Here is a 25,254-nt window from a genome sequence, read left to right on the forward strand (position 1 = left end):
TTTTTTTTTTTACTATACTTTAAGTTCTGGGATACATGTGCGGAACATGCAGGTTTGTTACATAGGTATACATGTGCCATGGTCATTTGCTGCACCCATCAATCCATCATCTACATTAGGTATTTTTCCTAATGCTATCCCTCCTCTTGCCCCCTTATCTGCTGACAGGCCCCAGTGTGTAATGTTCCCCTCCCTGTGCCCATGTGTTCTCATTTTTCAACTCGTGATTATGAGTGAGAACATATGGTGTTTGGTTTTCTGTTTTTTGTGTTAGTTTGATGAGAATGATTTCCAACTTCATCCATGTCCCTGCAAAGGACATGAACTCATTCTTTTTTATGGCTGCATAGTATTCCATGGTGTATATGTGCCACATTTTCTTTATCCAGTCTATCATTGATGGGCATTTGGATTGGTTCCAAGTCTTTGCTATCGTGAACAGTGCTGCAATAAACATATGTGTGCATGTGTCTTTATAGTAGAATGATTTATAATCCTTTGAGTATATACCCAGTAATGGGATTGCTGGGTCAAATCGTATTTCTGGTTCTAGATCCTTGAGGAATTGCCACACTGTCTTCTACAACAGTTGAACTAATTTATACTCCCACCAACAGAGGAAAAGAATTCATATTTCTCCACATCCTCTCCAGCATCTGTTGTTTCCTGACTTTTTAATGATCACCATTCTAACTGGTGTGAGATGGTATCTTATTGTGGTTTGATTTGCATTTCTCTAATGACCAGTGATGATGAGCTTTTTTTTAAAAAATATGTTTCTTGGCCATATAAATGTCCACTTTTGAAAAGTGTCTGTTCATATCCTTCACCCACTTTTTTATGTTTTGTTTCTTTCTTGTAAATTTGTTTAAGTTCCTTGAAGAATCTGGATATTAGCCCTTTGTCAGATGGATAGATTGCAAAAGTATTCTCCCATTCTGTAGGTTGCCTGTTCACTCTGATGATAGTTTCTTTTGCTGTGGAGAAGCTCTTTAGTTTATGTAGATTCCATTTGTCAAGTTTGGCTTTTGTTGCCATTCGTTTTGGTGTTTTAGTCATGGAGTTTTTGCCCATGCCTATGTCATGAATGGTATTGCCTAGGTTTTCTTCTAGGGTTTCTATGGTTTTAGGTCTTACATTTAAATCTTTAATCTATCGTGAGTTAATTTTTGTATAAGGTGTAAGGAAGGGGTCCAGTTTTAGTTTTCTGCATATGGCTAGCCAGTTTTCCCTATACTATTTATTGAATAGGGAATCCTTTCCCCATTTTTGGCAATATTTTTAGTACAGTTCAATCTCACTGCTTGCTATTGGTCTGTTCAGAGATTCTATATCTTCCTGGTTTAATCTAGGATAGTTGTATATTTCCAGGAATTCAAACATCTCCTCTTTATTTTCTAGTTTATGCATGCAAAGGTGTTCACAGTACCCTGGAATGAACTTTGATATTTCTGTGGTATCAGTTGTAGCATCTTCTGTTTCATTTCTAATTGAGTTTATTTGGATCTTCTCTCTTCTTTTCTTGGTTAGTATCACTAAAGATCTATCAATTTTATTTATCTTTTCAAAGAACCAGTTTTTTGTTTCATTTATGTTTTGTATTTTTTGTTTGTTTGTTTCAATTTCATTTAGTTTTGCTCTAAACTTCATTATTTCTTTTCTTCTGCTGGGTTTGGATTTGGATTGTTCTTCCTTCTTCAGTTCTGTGAGGTGTGACCTTAGATTGTCAGTTTGTGCCCTTTCAAACTTTTTGATATAGGTATTTAATGCTATAAACTTTCCTCTTAGCATCACTTTTGCTGTATCCCAGAGGTTTTGATAGGTTGCATTACTATTACCGTACTGCTCAAATGATTTTTTAATTTCCCTCTTGATTTCATTGTTGACCCAACAATTATTCAGGAGCAAGGTTATTTAATTTCCATGTATTTGCATTGTTTTGAGGGTTCCTTTCAGAATTGATTTCCAATTTTATTCACAGTGGTCTTAGAGAACTTGAGATAATTTCAATTTTCTTAAATGTACTGAGACTTCTTTTGTGGCCTATCATGAGGTCTATCTTGGAGATTGATACATGCGCTGATGAATAGAATGTATATTCTACAGTTGTTGGGTAGAATGTTCTACAAATAACTACAGATCTTTGTAGAAGTCCATTTGTTGTAGGGTATAGTTTAAGCCTATTGTTTCTGTGTTAACTTTCTGTCTTGATGACCTGCCTGTCTAGTGCTGACAGTGGAGTATTAAAATCCCCCACTATTATTGTGTTGCCATCTATCTCATTTCTTAGGTCTAATAGTAATAAGTTTGGGAGCTTCGGTGTTAGCTGCATATATATTTAAAATTGTAATAGTTTCCGGTTAGACTAGTCCTTTTTTCATTACATAAAGTCTCTCTTTGTATTTTCTCAGGCAGTCAGCAGGGTCATAAAGCTCCCAAGATATAACCTTTGTCTTCAGCTACCAGGGTGGGTAGAGGAAGACCATTTGTCAGGGCAGGGACAGGGGTGTCTGAACTCAGCCTCTCCTAGGGTGGAGGATGGGGTTGTGATTCCCAGTTCAGTGGCATTATATTCCCAGGGGGATTATGGCTACCTCTACTGAGTCACAAAGGCCATCAGGGAAGTGAGGGAAAGTCGGCAGTCATAAGCCTCACCCTGCTCCCACGCAGCCCAGAGTCCTAAAGGCCAGTCTCACTCCCACTGTGCCCTCCACAACTGCACCAAGTCTATTTCCAGGTAGCTCATGACCAGGGCTGAGAATTCGTCCTAGACCACAAGCCTCCCCATTGAGAAAGCAAGGAGACTCATAGTTTTTCGGCATCTCAGGGAGGCTACAGTTGTGATCTAGTTCCTTCAAAAGATTTCTTGGCTTTCCTGGTATTTTCCAGTGGCAGTTCCTGGAGCAAAAGTTCACCATGTGAGTCTCTACACACTGCTCTGTCCATTCAAGCAGGAGCTGCAAGCTAGTCCTGCCTCCTATCTGCCATCTTAATTCTCGCAGTTTTTATTTATTTATTTAAGACAGGGTTATGTCTGCCTCTGTCAACCAGGCTGGAGTGCAGTTCATTGCTCACTGTAACTTCGAACACCTGAGCTCAAGCCATTCTCCCAACTCAGTCTCCCAAAGAAATGGGAATATAGGTGTGAGCCACCATGCCTGGCCCTTGCAGCAGCTTTTCTTTAATCCACTCCAGTAATATTTTCTGTTACTTATATCTGCATACTTAGGTAACTTATGTATGTATGTGACTTACATAATAAATAGAGGGCACCATAAAATTTTAGAGAGGATGAGAAAAAAGGCTTGAATTAAACAAATAAATTCCATAAACTTGGATTAAAAGATTCAACATTTTTTTTTCTTTTTTTGAGATGGAGTCTTGCTCTGTCACCTAGGCTGGAGTGCAGCAGTGTGATCTCAGTTCACTGCAACCTCTGCCTCCCAGGTTTAAGCAATTCTCCTGCCTCAGCCTCCCGAGTAGCTGGGATTACAGGCGTGTGCCACCACACCCTGCTAATTTTTTGTATTTTTACTAGAGATGGGGTTTCACCATCTTGGCCAGGCTGGTCCTAAACTTCTGACCTCGTGATCCACCGATCTCAGCCCCACAAAGTGTTGGGATTTCAGGTGTGAGCCACCACGCCTGCCTTCAATGTGATTTTTAAAATGCCAGTTCTCTGCAAATTTACTAGTTTAACATAACTACAACAAAAAGTGAAGAGTATTTTTCAAGGGTATTTATAAAGTGATTCAAATATTTTCTTGAGTAAGTTGAAAAGTAAAGGCATTTTGAAGAGAAGAGTTGGGGGGATGTAACTTAGCCCATCAATATTGATGTATACTGTAATAGTATTTCACTGAAGAAAAATGAGAAGATGGAATAGACCATAAAGGCCATAAGCAGTTCAGAAGTAAAGGCACAAATTATTTAGATAATAATGTTGGCCCTCCCACCAAAGGGAAATGGGCAAATCAGCATGTAATAAAAGGACTAGCCAACCTATCAACTATTTGGAAACTTTAAATTAGGTACCTGTCATATATCAAACAACAAATTCCAGTATATGCTTGACACCAGTAATTCCCTAAATATTTAACCACTAACTGTATGCCAAGAACTGTGCAAACACTGAGGACACAAAAGTAAGCAAAACATGGGAGCTGAGAGTCTAGCAGGAAGATACAAAACAGGCCCAAAGTAGGACTGATTGAGATAATGTCAGTGTAATGTGCTTTTCCCAAGTAGTAAAACACATACTTTTGCTTAAAATAATTAAGACAATCCTGTAACAGGAAACTTTGTAAAGACTCCAATACAATATGACTCTTCACACTCACCCCAAGTTTTGTGCGTAATTCTGTGAAAAGTGTCTGGTGCTATACAATATTTGGACATGTATATTAATCACATAAAGAAATTTAAGACTATGATAGTGACACTGTACAAGATATAAATGTCACAAAAGAGTGCCACACAGGTGATCCACAGGGGCAATATTCTGAAGAAATTAATATATTAATGTTAAATGTAAAACAAAAGAGGATAAAAAATTGTAAAGTGAAATAATATGATATTGCCTATTATTGAGGTGAGGACAAAATTCTAATTCTTAGAAACCAAAACTAAAAGAAAGTTACAGATCTGGTTACTTAGGCTAAAAATAAATTAGCCATGTTACACAGAATGAGTCCAGATCATGCAGCAGTCTACACCAGGGTCAACAACATTTTTCAGTAAAGGGTCAGAAAACAAATAATTTAGGATTTGCAGGGCATACAGTCTCTGTTGCAACTACTCAACTTTCCTGTTGTAATATGTAATCAGCCACAAACAATAAAGAGATGGGCATGCTTGTGTTCAAATAAAACTTTATTTATAAAAAGTAGGCCAGATTTGGACAATGTATCATAATTTTCCAACCCCTGACTTAGATCACTTAATTGTCTACACAATGGTGCATGCTTAAAACAATATCTATGGAGCTTTGAGTCCTTGGCTCAATTTTGAAAATGGAAGATATAACTTTCCATATATTATTTATGCCCTATAGGCTCTTCACCCTACATAAAAGAATGTGGACCCTTCTTCCAGCTCGATTAATTATCTACCAAAGACTAGGAGTCATACTCACCTAGCAAAATGAAAGAGGTGTATTAGAGGCTTTTGCCAGGGAATAGTACTTTGATCTCACTGCCTCCAATATTTGTTAAAGTTGGGTTATGAGTTAAAATATTCAAAGAAGATTTCTTAGAGAACAAGTCATCTGCTTACTTTTCTTGAGAACTTATATTCTTTAACCAAATAAGGGCTACAGAGAAACAGGTAAGTAGATAACACCTCTTCCTCCCACTCAGTCACTTTCTGCAGAACTTTTCTTTTTCTGTATTACTCTTTGGTTTGAAGATATCAGTTAATTTAGAAAGTCTTTATAAGAAATGAATAAATTGTAAATAATGACATATTTCTCTTTTATGATGGGGGATACTCTCCCAAAACAATGAAGGATAAACTGCTTGGGGACCTATCAATCACTGTTCTGTTTCTCATGTGTCAGCTTCTGAGAAGTTACTTTGGAAGAGGAGTTATCCACATTTCTTCCCCCCAGATTCTATTCCTGGCCCTTCTCTAAGAGCACATTGCCTCAGGAGTCTGACCTCTTCAGACTGAGACTGCATCACCACATTCCCTTGCCTGGGTTTGGATGCATCAGCAGGAAAAGGAAAGCAGAGTCAGGGTATATTCTTACCCTTGCTCCAAGGATGCAGCTTTTAGCAGTGGCTGCATCTTATAAAGCTGCGGATGTTGAACGGCCTTCCTCCAAAATGGGAATATCCACCCCTCTTTTTACCCATTAAGCCAAAAGATGGTAATAGCCTCCTGCTGTTGCCAGTCCCTGTGCACTTCACTGCCCCTTGTTAGTGCTCAAAGTCTGCGTATTAAACTCTCTTCAAGTAAACCCTTTGGGTATGCCATCTGATGCTTATTAGAAATCTATCTCATGAACAGAAAGATAAAAAGAGTGTTTTTAGGAAAGAGCCTTTTTTTCCACTGCCTTAAGAGAAAATCTTATCACCAGATACCAAAAATTCTGTAAAACTGAAAACATATAACCTAAACATGTCAACACCATAAAATTGCACATTTAAGTTCCTGTTTGAAATTATGGGCTACATATATGTAGCCCATATGACACTATGACAAATAAGCATTTAAATCAATGATTGTGGAATGAGATCTACTTAAATTCTACCTGAAATTCAATGAGACTCAAGACAACCTGTTATTTAAAAGCTTTCATTTGCAAACTGGTTATTCTTAATATATTATGCAAACAGAAATATGTGCTTAATAAAACGGACAGGCATAGATAAATATTTTGCAGCTTAGTGGCATACCTCTTTAAACTTGTGACTGAGCTTGTTTGTGTCCAGGTCTGATGGAGAAAACATGTCCTCATTCTCAGGTAGCTCAAAGACTTCAATGGCCATATCGCTGCCAGGCAGAACAGGTCCTACCTCATCTTCTTCTTCATCTGTGGCATATTCTCCTGTCTGAAAGGAAGGGGATTTCAGAAATCCAGCTGTCCTTACCCCAGGTGAAGGTGAGTTATTTGAAAATATTTAATAAAAGACAAATAAGACATGTCCCCAAATGGTAAAAGTGTTAAGTAGGCTTTTCAGTCAAGCATGCCTCATGCAGCCAATGTTATAAACAAATGTTAGTTCAAAGATCCAAAGTGACAAACCTATGCCATATACAAGTGTGTTTCAGTGGCACACTAGTATATGGCATCTACTAGTATCAGTGGCATCTTTAGCATAGAAACAAGAATTGCTTTTTTTTTTCAATCTGAGCACTTGATTATTTTACCAAATAAAATTATGTTGCTGAGGCAAATAAGAAATTTGTTAAAATTCCCTTTGTGAATGAGCCGCCCAATACTGGGAGCAAGGAAAAGGGAAGGGGAGTTTTAAAAAATCACAGAATTGGAATTGACCTTAATTAAGCCTTGTAAAGGGTTAGCTGATTAATTCTCCTAAGCTTTAAAGTTCAAACAGTTCTGTTTTGTTTGTTAATTATTGTGGTAGTGAACTAGTGAGCTAAAGAATAAACCAAAAGGTTTCTAACCTATAGCCTGCACCAAGTGTATTGTTTTGCCTGCCCAGCAAGCAAAATACTTTTATAAATCTGAATATTTTGTCAATGTGAGAAAAATGTTTCACATAAAGTTTTGGATTTCCAGCTTTGAGAAAGCCAAATATCTGTTAATATAGGCACATTAGGAGATGATAACAATTGGCCAGTTAGCAGTGGCTGCCCTTCTTAGAAGAGTTATAAGCTTTCTTATACCCCACAACTTCTCTAACGCCATATTGTTCTATGTTGTTAGCTTCACTCCTTTGTAATGCCCACTGGCCCTTGTATATATCTGAGTTCATGACCCATGGAATAAATGTTCCTCTTTGTCACTAACTTCCTTAATTTTATTAGAAAGTAGATCCTCTCCTGGCAGCATCAAGCTGTGAGAATATAATTCAAAATAATTGTTTGAAATCTATACCTTATGAGATAATTTAAAGATAAATCACTGACTCACAGGGTTAAAAAGACAAAGTTCATTGAACTCACCCCTGTTCGTTCAGGTGACACATTATCTAACACATAAAACAGAGATAGAAATTCACATTGCCTTTTAAAAACTGTCATGAACAGTGTAGAGAATGATCTATTCCTTTGATTAAACGGGATCAGCATCTGATTGCTGTTTTTTTCTTTCGGTTCTGTATTATATTCTTCCTACCAAAGCAGGAATCCCCCCCTCCCTTTCCCCCCAACCCATGCTTGCACATGAAGGAAATCTGGTCCTTAATCCCAATCTAATAATTCTCAATGTCTGGAAGACTATTGTTAAGTTGCCTTCAGATTTCTCTTTTCCAAATAAAATAATTCTAGTTTCCTCAAAGGTAATTCACTGAAATTTTCTTTGTGGTTGTGCTCTGATTTCTCTCCAAGTTTTCCATGTTTCTCTAAGTTGCAAAGCCTGAAAGGAGACAGTTTCTAGTAAGGAGTTTGAGGGTCACTGACTATGATGAACACACTGCCACAGCATCCTTCACAATCTGCCTCCTCACACAGAGGCTACTGTCATGAAGAACTTGACATTGATGGCATCTGTGTATGGAAGTAAGCTCAGATATTCCATGCAGAGCAATAATTTTCCAAACTGGTTACAGGTTAGTTGGAAACTTTATTTTCCCCAATTACTATCAGAACTGATTTGACTGAAAGGAAAAGAGGTTGGTAGCCTCCAGTATGATCCTTTTATCTCCTGAGTACCTGGAACTCTAGAACTCTGTGGAAGTCAGTCTGAAAATGTCTAAACTATAAATACCACCTCAAGTGTCTTTGGCACTAACAGGCGAAGGTTGCTGAAGAAAGGGAGCTGGTTGGTCCCAGATAGCTTGTACTTATTTATTGGTAAAATGAGATCCTACAACTCTTTTAAAAAAAAATCTAATTCCAGATTTGATAATTTTCTTGGTATTCTGTGAATTAATTCATCTCCTGTCCATACATATTTCTAGAGCCAACAAATACTTTGTAAATTCCAGTGAAGTTAACAGGAATGCAGTAAGACTGGCAAGTAAATAATCTCAAGATACCTTTCAGAAGAATTTTCATGCAGAGGTATAAAACTGTGTACTTGTTTTTAACCCTATCGTTATAACTGGCAGCAAAACCCAAGCCTTTACTATGAAGGCTTAAGCCAGATATATAGAATTCACTATATACAGCATTGAATGACTCGAGAAACTCCTATGCTAAATTTAAAGTATGACTAAGCCGTAACAACCAGGCACGTTTTAAACAAGAGTTGAAATGAACAATTTGATTTCCTTTTGCTAGCTTGAAAATAAATAGTTGTTCAGTATATGTGAGAGAATATAAATACATCCTATAAATAGGATGGACCAGACATAAAACAGAATCTCAGCAAATATTTTTAAAAGAATAAATCCAAGAATGCCAATGCATTAACTTGGTTAATATACAGAACTTTCTAAGGAGGTTTTCAATAACATAAAGAAAATAAACTGTGGCTACTTGTTAAGAAGGCAGTAGCATATCATAATACAACCTTACCGTGAATCACAGGATTAGGGTATACACAACATATGCAATTCTTACCTCTAAGTATAGTAGCACTTTGTCATCCATATACACTTTAATTATGAAAATTATCTTCATAAATATGTTATTAAGCATTCTTCTTGATTCTTTTGTTGACTCTGCCAGTCTCCTCTCCTTCCCAATACCCCAATTACTTGCAGTACTGTTAAAATTCTTATCATTCACTTCATCTTTCTATTTCCTAATGTTTTCTTTCTCCAATTAGCCTTATAAGCATCTTGAGGACAAATATGTCTTTTGCTGTCTTGATTCTACTTATTACTTATTATAGGCTAGGGATGGCATGTTTAAAATATTATGTTGTAATTCTCTCTTGCTGATCACTTGCCATTCCAACCTTAAATAGGCTTTAGAATAAAAAATGCATTTACTACAGAATCTGATAAATACCTGGAAATAAAAAAGTTACATTTAGTGGAGTAAGAAAAATAGGTTCTTCTGATATTTTATCTTTATTGAAAATGAAAATTATTTTTGTGGTCACACTGCAAATAAAACAAGTCACATGGAATGTGTCCTTAGAATGTTGTAAACCTCAAATTTTAAATCTGCCATTCACAAAGGAAGATGAACAATGTTGTACTAAAAAAAAACAAAACCAACAAAACCCAAAATTACAACAAAGTATTTCCACTGGTGTCTAGCTTTTTCTATTTCTGCTCGAATTAAAAAATCTTTCAAGTAAGCAAAGACTCTTGAAATTCTTTTTCCTAACATACAAATCTACTCCAAATGTGGCTGTAACAGTTTTTTGGGTAAAAAACTGACGGAGATAGTAATTTTCCTTTCCATGTCCTTCTCTACCTTTTTGATTAATATATAATACTTTTTAATAGCCCCATGCAATGGGGCAAAAAATGAAGAGCAATCCTTTCCAACTTACTGCGTGCCCAGCATTATACATTCCCCAACAACTATGTGATAGAGGTGTTACCATATTATCTTAATTTGAGGAAATTGAGACTCAAGAGACCATACCTAAGGTCAATTAGTTAAGCTGTTGAAGCTACATCCAACATATCCAAAGCCTATGCTCCTTCTTCTATGCTGTAATGTTTCCAGTCTACAGAAACTAAAGTTCTGTGGGAAAAAAAAATTGGGAATAAATGTTTTATGTTATCCCAACCCCAAACCTTGGTGCATAATCCTGTTGTATTGAAATTCACCTTCCACAGCTTTGAATATTATCACTGAGTTCACTTTGAAGACTTGTACCTCTGTAGAGTGGGCTCCAAAGTTCTTGTCCTCTTCTCCTCTCTCATAATATGCTTACCCATGGCAAGTATACAGAATTCCCCTTTGAAAGGATGGGGGGCAGTATTGGTGGGTTAATTGCAACACAGAGAAGAATCATTGACAAAACAAATGAACACACACATATACGCATACCATTTTATGTTAATAAATCACAGAAGTATTCATTTATTTGCTCATCTTTTAATTGCAGGGCCAAGCCTATCTCTTGGCATATGGGTCTGCTGACTGACATTTCATGCACTCTGTCTTGTATAAACTACAACCATAACATATAGTCTATCAAAGTATTGCAGTATCTTTAAAACAGATGAAAAAGATCCTTGCAAGGCAAAATGAATGCAAAATTCCTCTAGATTTTTATGGTTTTCCGCATCTTTTATATTTCCTTCTCACACCTAATTTTCTTGAGTTGCCAGTCTTTATTAAATCTTCCCAAAGCATTGTATTTAGTTTTCATAGATACAACTTCCTTTACACACATATTACATCACTTAATATTTTGTAAAGTAATATAATTATAATAACAGGTTCAACCAACAGGTCCTGTCTCTTGGTAAACATATAACTTCTGACTAGTGGGAGAAGTATGTAGACATACTAGAGCCTGGGATATTCATGAGAGCTACTGATAACTAGATTTTGTTATCTAGATTTTGTTGTCTAGATTTTGCAAAAGGAACAGACAGTATCTGTTACACTGGCAAATTGGTTAAGTGGGGATCAATGAAATAATTTGGTTTTGAAGTCACATAGACCTGTGTTCAAGTCCTGGCCCTGAGACATTGGGCGTTAGCTTCCATATCTGAGCTTTAATCTCTTCATCTATAAAGTAAGGACAAAACAGTTCCTTACTTTAGCATAAGAAAGTTGTCATGAGATTAAGTTAGATGGTGCCTTGTATTTAACACAAGGTCTGACACGTGATAGGTGCTCAAAATGACAGCTATATTTGCTGCTGCCGTCAGCCTATTGCAATAGCAACAGACTGAAGCTTTTCCAATCTGTATCTTGTAACTGCGTTTGCTAAACTTTGGTCTCATAAATCTAAGTTCCTAGAAGACCTCAACACATGAATCTTTTATAAGCAAATCAGTCATTTCTGAAGTAAAACTTTTCCATAAACCTGTTCCTTCACTTATATTTCCAGTTTTGGAGTAGGCACCAGCTTCTACCCAAGCCCAAGAAAACTTCCATGCCTCTGCCCTCCTCACTGCCTCCCCAGCCCCACCCAGGAATTCAAGATGAATATCAATGTACATGAGAACATCCTGTGAAGGTGCTGCCCTTAAGACTTTCCTACTTCACTCCTTTATGCTCCCACTGTGTGGTTGATATCACTCATAATGCTTTGATGTTTCTATATCTGCCTTCTCTCATCAACTTCTTTGATCTGAACATTCCTAGAGAATGCCAGGTACAATTTATCCCTGCAATCCCAGTGTGCTAATACACTAGTGGGCACTAAACAAATGTTTGCTGAGTAAATTCAGGTAGTTGTAGCCACATCTGCATAGCACAGAAAAGCCTGGTTTTCCTGTTAATCTCAGCTTTCCAGGATGAAATATAGTGAAGCACAGCTGCAGCTGGGACCTAAATGACCCTTTTGGGGATTTTCTCTTGTTGTTAGGTTCAACCATTAGCAGTAATTTTTGCTATAGCAATGTTTGCTCTGGCAAATTCAGGGAAACTAAATGGTGCTAATCACAAAAGTAGCCTTAATTATGCAGTTTTTGTTGGAATTTGTTTACTGGATTTGAATTTGGTTCTATGTATTTTCAGATGCACTTCTGTGAGAGAATAGAAAAAACTGTTTTTTCCCTGCAGGAGAAAGACCTCAAACTCACATTTTAATGTTTAAAATTCCTAAATCTGCACCAACCATCCAGAGGGGTTTTGGCAAAAAGCATCCCTCTGTGTGCCAAGGCATCTCTCTTTGCATTTTTGGTCAGTGACTTCTGTGTGTCTTAGTTTTATAGTGTTAGTACACTTAGTCTCTTTGAATGTTGTTTGCTCATCTGTAAAATGGGAATAATAGCACCTTCTTCATTTAAAGACGTTGTTATGAGAATTCATTGTAGTGCTATTAAAGAGTTAACTACAGTGCCTAGAATATACTAAATGACTGCATGACTTTATGATTATGATTGTTTTCACCATATCTTGTTTCTCCAGGACACCACCATAAAGTAATGCAACAAAAACAGCATTTGGGGTTGGAGAGACAAAGTCCAGAAAACAGAAGAAAAACTAATGTCACAGTTGCATGACAATGAGCAAGTCATTCAGATTGTATCTTTTATGGTCTCCTCTTCTATAAAATGGTATAAAAGATACCAATCTTATAGAATATTAAGAGGAGTCAAAAAATATACAAAATATCCAACATGATGCCTGGCCTATCATATATATTTATTTTTTTCTCTCACTTATCAACTCATTTGAAATTGTCAATCTCTTGTTATCAAAATGTTTCCTGATTTTTTACTCCATTCTCACTCTCTAGTCACCAAGAAACATCTAAAATCCTTCTCTAGATTACTCATATGGCTTCTATGTTCTTTGCCTTCAGGCTTTCAGCTCGTCAGGTCATTGGTAATGTTGCTGAAAATTTATTCTTCCTAAAATTTTGACCAAAAAAACCTTTATTTGCCAATAATATCTTTTCCAACAACTCAAATCCATCTTTTCCTTCCTAACATTTTGTAGCAATTGTGATAGACAGTTCATAAATGTAGCATTTGATTTTACAAATATTTTAAAGCCATCTTCAGTTTTTATCCCCTTCCTTTTAGAAAGTATACTTTACAAAGTATACTCTGGGATGCTATTTCTTACCATGGGAGGCAGACTCCAAAATGACCCCAGTGACCTTGCTCTTCTGAGTGTTCATGCCCTTACATAATTCCTTCTCACTGAGTGTGAGCTGGAATGACTGACTTCTAACCACCAGAATACAATGAAAGTAATGGAATGCCACTTCTCAGATTAGTTGACAAAAAAGACTGTGACTTGTGTCTCTTTTGTCCTCTTGGCTCTTTCTCTTTCTCAGCCCTGATTATTGGGAAGCAAGTTGCCATATTATGAGCAGGGAGAGGCTCACATCCCAAGGAGCTGATGTTTCTGGCCAACAGCCAGTGAGGACCTGAAGCCTGCCAAGGCACTTGAGGGAGCCTGGAAGTAGGTCTTCTCAGTCCTGCCAACAGCTGTGAGTGAGCATGGATGCAGATCCTCTCCCAGTGGAGCATATGGATGACCACAGCTCTGGCTAACACCTTACTTACAACCTTGGGAGAAATTTTGAGTCAGAGGCATCCAGCTAAATTGACCCACAGACACTGTAATGTACAAATGTTTCTTGTTTTACATTGCTAAGTTTTGGTGGTAATTTGTAATGCAGCAATAGAAGAGGGATGCTGCCAAAACAAATACGGAAAAAAACAGGGAAGTGGCTTTGGTAACAGGCAGTGGGCGAAGGCTAGAAGGATTCTGAAGAGTGTGCTAGAGCAAGCCTAAATTGCACTGCACAGATTGTTAATGGAAACCGGAAGGGGGTGTGCTTGTTATGTAGTGACACAAAGCCTAGCAACATTATCACCTTCTCTAATGAGAAAGTAGGAAGTGTTCCTTGTGAACAGGGTGATCTGGCTCAGCAGACTTCTAAACACAGTGGTGAAGGTGTTGCCTGATTTCTTCTTGCTGCTTATAGTAAAATGTAAAAAGAACAGTTCAGTTGACAGTACTATTAAACAGAAAGGAATTCTTTCTGTTTAAACAGAAACTTGGTATTTTTCAAAGTCTTAAAATTAAGTCTAAAGTTAAGAAATGGCTTCTAAACAAAGTTCAAATCCAGGGAACCACCAAAAGAATGTGGTTTAAAAATGAAGCAGAACATATAACCAGGCTGGGGGTGGTGGCTCACATCTGTAATCCCAACACTTAGGAAGGCTGAGGCGGGTGGATCACTTGAGGTCAGGAGTTTGAGACCAGCCTGGCCAACATGGTGAAAGTTTGTTTCTATTAAAAAAAATACAAAATTAGCCGGGCATGGTGGCACTGGCCTGTAATCCCAGCTACTTGGGAAGCTGAGGCATGAGAAACATTTGAACCCGTAAGGCAGAGGTTGCAGTCAGTCAAGATTGCATCACTGTGCTCTAGCCTGGGTGGCAGAGCAAAACTCTGTCTCCAGAAAAAAAAAAAAAAAAAAGACAGTAAAACCAATAAAATCTTATTAAGAATTCTGCCCTTAGGAAATTCAAATTTTTAAATAATGAGTGATAAACAAACCCGTCACTGCCCTAAAGGGAGATACTATCCCCTAATGATACCAACATAATTGGAAAGATAATCTGAAACAAAGGCTGCTGGTGCTGCTGCTGCTCAAAAGACAAGCAGAGAAGGGAGAACCCATGGAGGCACTGTCTCCGAACAACGTCCACCCTCATTTCTACACAGTCTTGGCTTGCGGACTATGGCATTCCCTTGGCCACACTGATGAATGTCATGAAGAATGGCTAGGACTAAAGCCATTCAGTCTATCTCAGAGAATATGATTAAGACTACTATCAATAGGATTCCAAGCAGCACAATCGGTCCAACTTGCAGTATTGGTAACAACTATATTCCCTAGGATCCCAGACCCAATTGATTAAAGAACTCTCATGAACCATCAGGATATACCTCAGAAACCCAGGACTTTTTCCTTAAGCTTCTGTATTGAGGGTTAGATCAATTCTACTATCCAGAAAATCCCTGGCCAAAAAGTTGAGGCTGACATGACTGCCTGCCAAGATGGAGGTGGTACCAATAATCACATTACCTACAATTCAGAACCATTTTCCTAAGAGCTTATCTAATTAAATGTCTTCAATCACAAGGATGATTGCCTGTTGGGCTCATATAAATTACAAATTAGTTATCCCTCAGGAAAGCACCCTTTAGTTACTAATGGTAGCTTCATTTTGGAGGGATCTGTATAATCATCTGAAGGCTACATGATCTAATGGTGGTCTTTCTTTAATACATAAAAAATTTTTAAAAATTCTTTAAAATATTCTAAAGAAATTATTTCTTTATTTCTTTTTTCTTTAAGAAAGGATTTCTTACAAAGATCTTTCTTTGGTGATGAATATCCCAAGTAAACTGATTTGATCTTTACAAATTAAATGAATATATTAAATTGTCACATGTACCCTGAAATGATATACATCTTATGCATCAATAAAAATATTTTTAAAAGAATCAGCTGGAGATCCTATTAAACTGCAGATTCTGATTCTAATTTTAAAAGTCTTTCTTTAAATAAATTTAAATATATTAAAAATACCTCTAAGGTGTAGCTACATGAGCAGTTCAAAGAATGTGGCCAGTTGCCACACTTGGTTTCCACTGTCTGCCATCCCAAACTTTTTAAAAAATTGATTGATTGGAGACAGGGTCTCACTCTATTACCCAGGGTGCAGTCCAATGGCACAATCACAGCTCACTGCAGCCTCAAAACTCCTGGGCTCAAGTCCAGGAGTTTCCAACCTCAGACTCCCATGTAGCTGGGACTACAGGCACACAGCACTGCCATGCCAGGCTTTTAAAAAATTATTTTTGTGGAGACAGGTCTTGCTGTGTTGCCCAGGCTGGTCTTAATCCCCTGGCCTCAAATTATTCTCCCACCTCAACCTCCCAAAGTATTGGAATTACAGGTGTGAGCCACCACTCTCAACCCTATCTATCCCAAACTTTAATATGTCAGTCTGTAATTGTAGGAGTGACAGATCAAACAAGTCAGTTGCAATAGACCCAGAGAGTCAGCAAAATATAACAAGCTTCATCAAGGGGAGTACTGGCCAGAGATATAAATGGGCTTGTGTTCTGCCTATTGAGCAGAGTGACCATGTCCTTTTTGGAGTCTGCATAACTAGTGCTGAGATTAAAAAACCAGAAGACAACATTGGACAACTTGGCAGAACCATTAGTGAAAAAATACCAGGAATTTAAAGAAAGCCTATAAATTGAAGACATCACCAAGCTAAACACTCCACTTCAGGAGGCAGAGAGACAAAGTTTTAATCAAACAGAAAGCTACCACTTGTAGCCAAATTGGCAGCTTTCTAGAATCTGTCATTTCTATTTGACAATGTTTGTTGAACTCTTCCAATCTTGTTGGTCATGATTTCAAGTTGACCCATCTCAAACTGAGAATATGAGGCCAGAAATATTGTCTGTCCATGGGTCAGACATTCAATTTCTTTTTATTATTATTTTTAATGTGGTTATTTTTTATACTTTAAGTTCTGGGATAAATGTGCAGAAAGTGTAGGTTTGTTATACAGGTATACATTTGCCATGGTGGTTTACTGGATCCATCAATCTGTCATCTACATTAGGCATTTTTCCTAATGCTATCCCTCCCCTATCCCCCACCCCCCAACAGGCCCTGGTGTGTGATGTTCCCCTCCCTGTGCCCATGTGTTCTCACTGTTCAACTCCCACTTATGAGTGAGAATATGTGGTGTTTGGTTTTCTGTTCCTGTGTAGTTTGCTGAAAATGGTGGTTTCCAGCTTCATCCATGTCCCTGCAAAGGACATGAACTCATTCCTTTTTATGGCTGCATAGTATTCCACTGTGTATATGTGCCACATTTTCTTTATCCAGTCTATCATTGATGGGCATTTGGGCTGGTTCCAAGTCTTTTCTATTGTGAACAGTGCTGCAATAAACATACACGTGCATGTGTCCTTATAGTAGAATGATTTATACTTCTTTGGCTATATACCCAGTAATGGGATTGCTGGATCAAATGGTATTTCTAGTTCTAGATCCTTGAGGAATTGCCACACTGTCTTCCACAATGGCTGAACTAATTTACACTCCCACCAATAATGTAAAAGCATTCCCATCTCTCCATAGACATTCAATTTCAGTAAGAGTTTAGTAGCAAATTCACAGCCACTTAAAAAAAATAAGAGGTATGTTTGGTGACTGAGCTAGCATGTGGTATTGTTGAGTTGGGAAATGGCCTGAGAATCCAGGCAGCCACAAGTGTCTATTATTATTATTATTTTTAGATAGAGTCTCATTTGGTCACCCAGGCTAGAGTACAGTGGCACGATCTCAGCTCACTGAAACCACCACCTCTTGGCCTCAAGTGATTCTCCTGCTTCAGCCTCCAGAGTAGCTAGGATTACAGACATGCACCACCACACCCAGCTAATTTTTGTATATTTAGTAGAGACCCCTGTCTCCATGTCTGCTAGGCTGGTCTTGAACTCCTGACCTCAAGTGATCCTCCTGCCTTGGCCTCAGAAAGTATTGGGATTACAGGCATGAGCCACTGCTCCTAGCCCATTAAGTGTCTAAATAAGCTGTGAATTCCTTTTCTCCTCCTGAGATGCTACCTTGTTTCTGCTGGGCCACCTAAGGGAAACAGGGAAGGTGATCTACATGATCCACTGTTACCGCTGTACATGTGGCAATCTCTGAATGGGAGAATCACCATTAACACTAATGTGACAAGAAGTTCATGCATATAACACATCAATTCCATTACACAAGTAGCAGTGGAAACCATATCACCATTACATTGTGTTTGCCCACAAAGGGTCCCATCCACAAGGCCATTTTTGCCTCCCTTCCTACTGTGAACCCATTATATGAGTTGAATTTGGGCATCCTTCTCAGTGGCACCAGGTGAGATAGTGAGTTGGGAACCAGAGTATCAACAGAACAAAACAATAGAGTTCAAGTGTTTTCCCTCTCTAAAGTTCTCCATTATATTCAAGGGATTTTTATAAAATTTGGTCTTTCTGGAAGGCAAAGAGATTTCAGCCCAAAGCAGCTAAAGTCAGGGTGGAGCGGGGAGGCACCAAGAGGTGTGGAAGCAGAGAAGAGCTCTGTGGCTGTCACAAGTACACTCAGTTGTGAGCAGTGCAGTGTTTACTCATGGTTTAACCTAACTTCACTGGTTACAGTTCACCTGAGGCACTACATAAGGCTGCTCATAATTATTGACACCATTTACTTAGTTGTGGGGAGTCTTTGACTCAGCAATCATAATCTTGACTTCCATAGCAAAAATTCTGTTATGGAGTCCATCTTCATCTAGGGCATTCGCTGCCCTGTTACCATGGTAACATCTCTCTTTAACCTGATTCCAACATAAAAGGACAGGGGACTTTTACAGGATGATAAGGCTGACTGTAAGAATTTATCTAGACTATCTTGGGACAATTTCACATTCTCAAGCGAGTTGTTACCTTCTTCAGCATTATAGATTCAATCCAAGACAGTGAGGGCCCAAATCCTCACTAGGTTTCTCATAGAAGTTTATTTATCTCAGAGAAATTTCCCCAAAAGGAACAATATTCCCTTATAACACCCAGGACCCATGATAAAAGGTTGTGACACCTTTTATCATCAGAATGAATCTAGAGTTGGCATGACAGACAGGACAGACTGCAAGAGGGGTTGAGTCAAAAAGCAGCCCAACTGTTGCTATTCCTCCTTATCTAGCATTAAACACCCTGCCTCATCATTTCTCCAGTGAGTGAAATTTCTTCTATTCATGATCAGTATAGTTGTGGGGTCAGACCCTTCTTCAACCCATGATGGGTCTTTGTACTAGTTGAAACAGACTACAGTTATATACCCTTATCCACAAAAAATAAATCCAAGACACCCCAATGGATGCAGATCAGATAGTACCGAGCCTTATTATATACTATGCTTTTTCCTATACATACATACAAGTGATGAAGTTTAATTTATAAATTAGGCACAGTATAATCTATGTACTATGTTATTAACTAATAAAATGGAATAATTATAACATACTGTAATAAAAGTTATGTGAACATGGTCTCCTTCTCTTAAAATATCTTACTGTACTGTACTGTGGGTAACTGATACCCTCATATGCAAAATTGCAGATAAAGGAGAACGGTTGTATTACCATTTTTGGACTGGCTCCTCAAGCCAAAATTTTCAAAGGATAATGAGTAGAAGGCCAGATGATTCCTTCACAGGTAGACATGTCAGAAGAACCTAGAGCTATGTAACCAAAATCTTTTATAATCAGAAGTATTATTGCCCTTTACTCTAAAGGGAAAAACTATCTTCCAAGGCTGTTCAGTTCACAAACATAAACACTTGAAAAGGTAGTCCAGACTATAGGGCAATCAGTGTCTCAGAAAAGTGAGAGGCTTATGGAAAACTGTTTCCCAAAAATTTTTTTAAAATGTCTATCTAGTTAGATGAGGTCCAAATGTCAAGAAATTCCACTGATTTTAGAAAGACTCAACGCTATTGTTCTATTAGGTTGCTGCAAAAGTAATTCCATTACATTCAATGGCGAAAACTGCAATTACTTTAAGTAATTATCTTTTAAAATACTTTCTAGTTATTACTTGTTTTTATATACTCTGCTCTGCAGATAGGCTGTTTTTAAAATATTTTCTGACCACTCCTATTCAATATAGTATTGAAACTCTAGCCAGAGTAATCAGGCAAGAAAAAGAAATAAAGGGTATAAAAATAGGAAAGGAGGAAGTCAAATTGTCTCTATTTGCAGACGACATGATTGTATATAAAAAGACCCCATCGTCTCAGCCCAAAATCTCCTGAAACTGATAAGCAACTTCAGTAAAGTCTCAGGATACAAAATCAGTGTGCAAAAATCACAAGCATTCCTATACCCCAATAACAGACTTAAAGAGAGCCAAATCAAAAATGAACTGCCATTCACAATTGCTACAAAGAGAATAAAATACCTAAGAATACAAACTAACAAGGAACGTAAAGGATCTCTTCAAGGAGAACTACAAATAACTGCTCAACAAAATAAGAGAGAACACAAACAGATGGAGAAACATTCCATGTTCATGGTTAGGAAGAATCAATATCGTGAAAATGGCCATACTGCCCAAAGTAATTTACAGATTCAATGCTATCTCCATCAAGCTACCAATGACCTTCTTCACAGAACTGGAAAAAAACACCTTAACTTCATATGGAACCAAAAGAGAGCCCACAGAGCCAAGTCAATTCTAAGCAAAAAGAACAAAGCAGGAGGCATCACACTACCAGACTTCAAAATATACTACAAGGCTACAGTAATCAAAACAACATGGTACTAGTACCAAAACAGAGATATCAACCAATGGAACAGAACAAAGGCCTCGGAGGCAGCACCACACATCTACAACCATCTGAGCTTTGACAAACCTCAAAAAACCAGGAATGGGGAAAGGAGTCCATGTTTAATAAACGGTGTTGGGAAAACTGGCTAGCCATGTGCAGAAAGCAGAAACTGGACCCCTTCATGACACCTTACACTAAAATTAACTCCAGATGGATTAAAGACTTAAACATAAGACCTAACACCATAAAAACCCTAGAAGAAAACCTAGGCAAAACCATTCAGGACATAGGCATAGGCAAGGACTTCATGACCAAAACACCAAAAGCATTGGCAACAAAAGCCAAAATAGACAAATGGGACCTAATCAGACTCCACAGCTTCTGCACGGCAAAAGAAACAGTCATTAGAGTGAATTGGCAACCAACAGAATGGGAAAAAATTTTTGCAATCTACCCATCTGACAAAGGGCTGATATCCAGAATCTACAAAGAACTAAAACAGATTTACAAGAAAAAAAAACAAATTAGCCCATTCAAAAGTGGGCAAAGGATATGAAGAGGCACTTTACAAAAGAAGACATACATGAGGACAACAAACATATGAAAAAAATGCTCATCATCACTGGTCATTAGAGAAATGCAAATCAAAACTACATTGATACCATCTCATGCCAGTTAGAATGGCAATCATTAAAAAATCTGGAGACAACAGATGCTGGAGAGGATGTGGAGAAATAGGAACTTTTACACTGTTGGTGGGAGTGTAAATTAGTTCAACCACTGTGGAAGACAGTGTGGCGATTCCTCAAGGACCTAGAAACAGAAATTCCATTTGACCCAGCAATCCCATTACTGGGTATATATCCAAAGGATTATAAATCATTCTACTATAAGGACACATGCACACGAATGTTCCTTGTGGCACTGTTTACAACAGCAAAGACCTGGAATCAACCCAAATGCTCATCGATGATAGACTGGACAGGGAAAATGTGGCACATATACACCATGGGATACTATGCAGCCATAAAAAAACGTTAAGTTCGTGTCCTTTGTAGGGACATGGATGAACCTGGTAACCTCAGCAAACTGAGAGAAGAACAGAAAATCAAACACCGCATGTTCTCACTCATAGGTGGGTGTTGAACAATGAGAACATATGGACACAAGGAGGGTAGCATCACACACTGGGGTCTGTGGGGGTGGACTAGGGGAGGGACAGCAGGGGGTGGGGAGTTGGGGAGGGATAACATGGGGAGAAATGCCAGATATAGATGATGGGGAGGAAGGCAGCAAATCACACTGCCATGTGTGTACCTATGCAACAATCTTGCATGTTCTTCACATGTACCCCCAAACCTAAAATTCAATTAAAGAAAAGAAAGCAGGGATTGATGTTGGCTGTGTTCAGTGATGGGTCTCTGTGTATAACAAACAGGTTCCTTGCACTGTTAAAAAAGACATTTTTTTTTGAACACACCCTATATTGCTGCACCTGCTTGTGCTACAGAAAATAAACAAAAGCAACAAAAACCTCCTTGCAAATAAAAATAGAAACCAGAAATAGCAAATTCCCTTTTACTTTGTATGCCTTAAAATTGTGTTGATTCTTTTATACTATGGTTACTGGATCTTTTAACAGGTTGCCTTGAAAAGGATTTACATTTTTCTTACCATATATATTTACTATTTCCACAGCAAAATAAGCTTCTTGTGAGTATAAAATATATTTTCCATGTCTTAATATTCTTCATTCAATTCCACTTGATAAATTTACCTACTTATAAAGAGATAAATGCTACTATGTTTAAGTTCCTAATAAATATATTCTACATGAGAAGGGAACCAGTGATCTCTCTTTTTCCTGCTGAGATCCTGAACTAAACAGTGGACAGACCAAAGTAGACCTCTATAATTCAAATGTCACACTGCAAATTCAAACTGGCAGTCTTCCTTGAGTTTCATTTTACTTGCCAAGAGAACAATGAAGTGCTTATTCTGATGCCAATAAAACTGTGGAAAGAGACTAAGAGATTTGTATTTCCCTGAATTTTCCTCTACAGATGAGGACAGCTATTGAGTGACTTAAGAGGCATATGTTATCATTATTTCAGCAATTCTATAATAGTACAAGTAACTAAATCTTGAAAAATATATTTATATAAAAACTGATTCATATAACTGCAAAAATGTCATCAGATCATCAAATTGAACCAAGTTATAGCATTTAAGGTCTTAAAAAAAACAACAAAAATGTCATGGGTAGTATTACATGGATTATCTTATAGATTAATGATAAACATAGTCTCAATCTTACAATCTCCTTCCAGGGAGAATAATTCTAGTCCTTTCCTCACACGACTGTCTTGTGGTTTGTGGCAGCCATGCCTTCTTGCAACGTGTCTGTAATACCAGGACTCAAAGATATTTACTTTAGGGTTCCTGGCACCTTTACACTGGACCACTCCAATACTGATTACATCCAACCCCTTCCCACAAACATCCGCAGGTGACACCCCTGCAAGCCATATTCAAATTCAGTAGGTGTGAGGCTGGGTGGATAAATCTGTATTTTTAAAGAAGTACCATGATATTCTCATACTGAAGCAAGTTGGAGACACAGAATTTTAAGCCATTTTATAATTCCTCAGAAAGGAGAAACTATGATTTTCATATCCACATAATAACAAAACTGCTAAATATATTATACATGGCAGATTCTAAATTATATTAAATACTGAGTTGACATAAAGCCTATTCAAGAAATAAATGTAAAACATAATGAATAATTATATAACCACCACCAATAAACTAACAATTTAGTTCAAGAAAAGGAACAGGACCACTCATTTGCATTGAAGTCCTCTGTGTGTGTGTGCCTCCTTGATTCCATTTTACTTGCTTACTCTTCTGGGGTAATTCTGCTGAATTTTACCAATTTTATCATTCTGAGGCTTTTTTTTTTAAGTTTTGCTATATTTTTATACCCAAACAATATATCATTTTGACAAGATTTTATCCTTTATATAAATGGAATAATATTGTGGATATTTTTCTGTGCTTTTTTACTTTTAACTCTATGCTCTTGAGATTCCACCCATTGTTGTTGGTTGCTGCATCAACATAAAATTTAATTGTACGACTATACCATAATATATTTATCCATTCTCTGTTGATAGAGATGTCATATATATTCAATGTTTTACTTCTACAAAAACAATGTTATACATGTCTATGGCTCATGTATACGAGTTTTACTAGGATAGTTAGCAAAAAATATAATTGTTGAATCAACTGTATTAGAAAATGCCCAGTTGTTTTTCAAAACGATTGGGCTTATTTATTTTCCTATGTGCAGAGAATAAGAGTTTTCCTCACTCCACATCCTCACTGAAACTTAAAATATCTGATTTAAATCAATTCAGTAGGTATGCAGTAGTACTTTATTTTGGTTTTTCGCTTGCTGATTGCTAATATATTTGGACATCAACTGCTATGGAGGTTTCCTTTTCTGAGACATGCCTGCTCAAGCCAATGGCCCATTGTAGTCTTTCCTTACTGGCTCACACAAGTACTTTTTATATATAGTCATGTGCCATATAATGAAATTTTCGTCAATGCTGGACCTTACATATGACAGTGGTCCCATAAGATTATAATAGAGCTGAAAAGCTGTCATAATGTTATAGTACAATACATTACTCATGTTTGTGGTGATACTGGTGTAAACAAACCTACTCTGCAGCCAGCTGTATAAAAATATGCACACAATTTTGTACAGCACATGCTACTTTATAATAAACAGCTATATTAGTGGTTTAGGTATTTACTATGCTTTTTACTGTTATTTTAGAGTGTAGTCCTTCTACTTATAAAAAAAAGACTGACTGTAAAATGGCCTCAGGCAGGTTCTTCAGTTGGTATTCCAGAAGAGGCATTGTTATCATGAAAGATGACAGCTCCATGTGTTATTGCCCTGAGACCTACCAGTGGCACAGGACATGAAGATAGAAGATATTGATGATTCTGACCATGTAGGCCAGGGTTAATGTGTATGTTTGTGTCTTAGTTTTAAACAAGAAGATTTAAAAAGTAAAAAATTAAAAATGGCAAAAAGCTTACTGAATAAGGATAAAAAATATTCTTGTACAGCTATACAATGTGTGTTTTAAGCTAAGTGTCATTAAAAAGGAAAGAGTCAAAAAGTTTCTCAAAATCTAAAAGTTTATAAAAGCAAACAGTTATAGTAAGCTGAGGTTAATTTATTTTCAAAGAAAAATATTTTAAAATAATTTCATTGTAGGTTAAATGTACAGTGTTTATAAAGTCTGCAATAGTGTAATGTCCTAGTGTTCACATTTGCTTACTGACTCAGCCAGAGCAACACCTAGTCCTGCAAGCATCATTCATGGTATGTGGCCTATAGGGGTGTAACATTTTTTATGTTTTATACCATATTCCTACTGTACATTTTCCATATTTAGATACACAAATACCATTGTGTTACAATTGCCTACAGTACAGTAATATGCTGCACAGGTTTTTGCCTAGGAGAAAAAGCTGTAACATCTAGCCTAGGTGTGTAGTACACTATATTATCTAGGTTTGTGTAAGTACAGCCTGTAATGTTTACATGATGATGAAATTGCCTAAAAATATATTTCTCAGAATTG

The 25,254-nt window shown here is 37.3% G+C and overlaps 1 protein-coding gene across 36 annotated transcripts in view; it reads right to left on the reverse strand.

The window, feature by feature from the left end:
- PPP1R9A (protein phosphatase 1 regulatory subunit 9A) overlaps positions 1-25,254 on the reverse strand; it is a 370,852-nt gene that overhangs the window by 75,194 nt on the left and 270,404 nt on the right. For all 36 annotated transcript variants that reach the window (XR_013523941.1, XM_035253851.3, XM_035253841.3 and 33 more), the window contains one exon: positions 6,399-6,554. Coding sequence is in view for 35 of the 36 variants with exons in the window: in XM_035253851.3 (XP_035109742.3) it covers positions 6,399-6,554 (156 nt within the window). In the remaining variant the exon portion in view is untranslated. The remainder of the gene's footprint in view (positions 1-6,398; positions 6,555-25,254) is intronic.

Source organism: Callithrix jacchus, chromosome 11 (assembly GCF_049354715.1).
Source record: "Callithrix jacchus isolate 240 chromosome 11, calJac240_pri, whole genome shotgun sequence".
Lineage (NCBI taxonomy): Eukaryota > Metazoa > Chordata > Mammalia > Primates > Cebidae > Callithrix > Callithrix jacchus.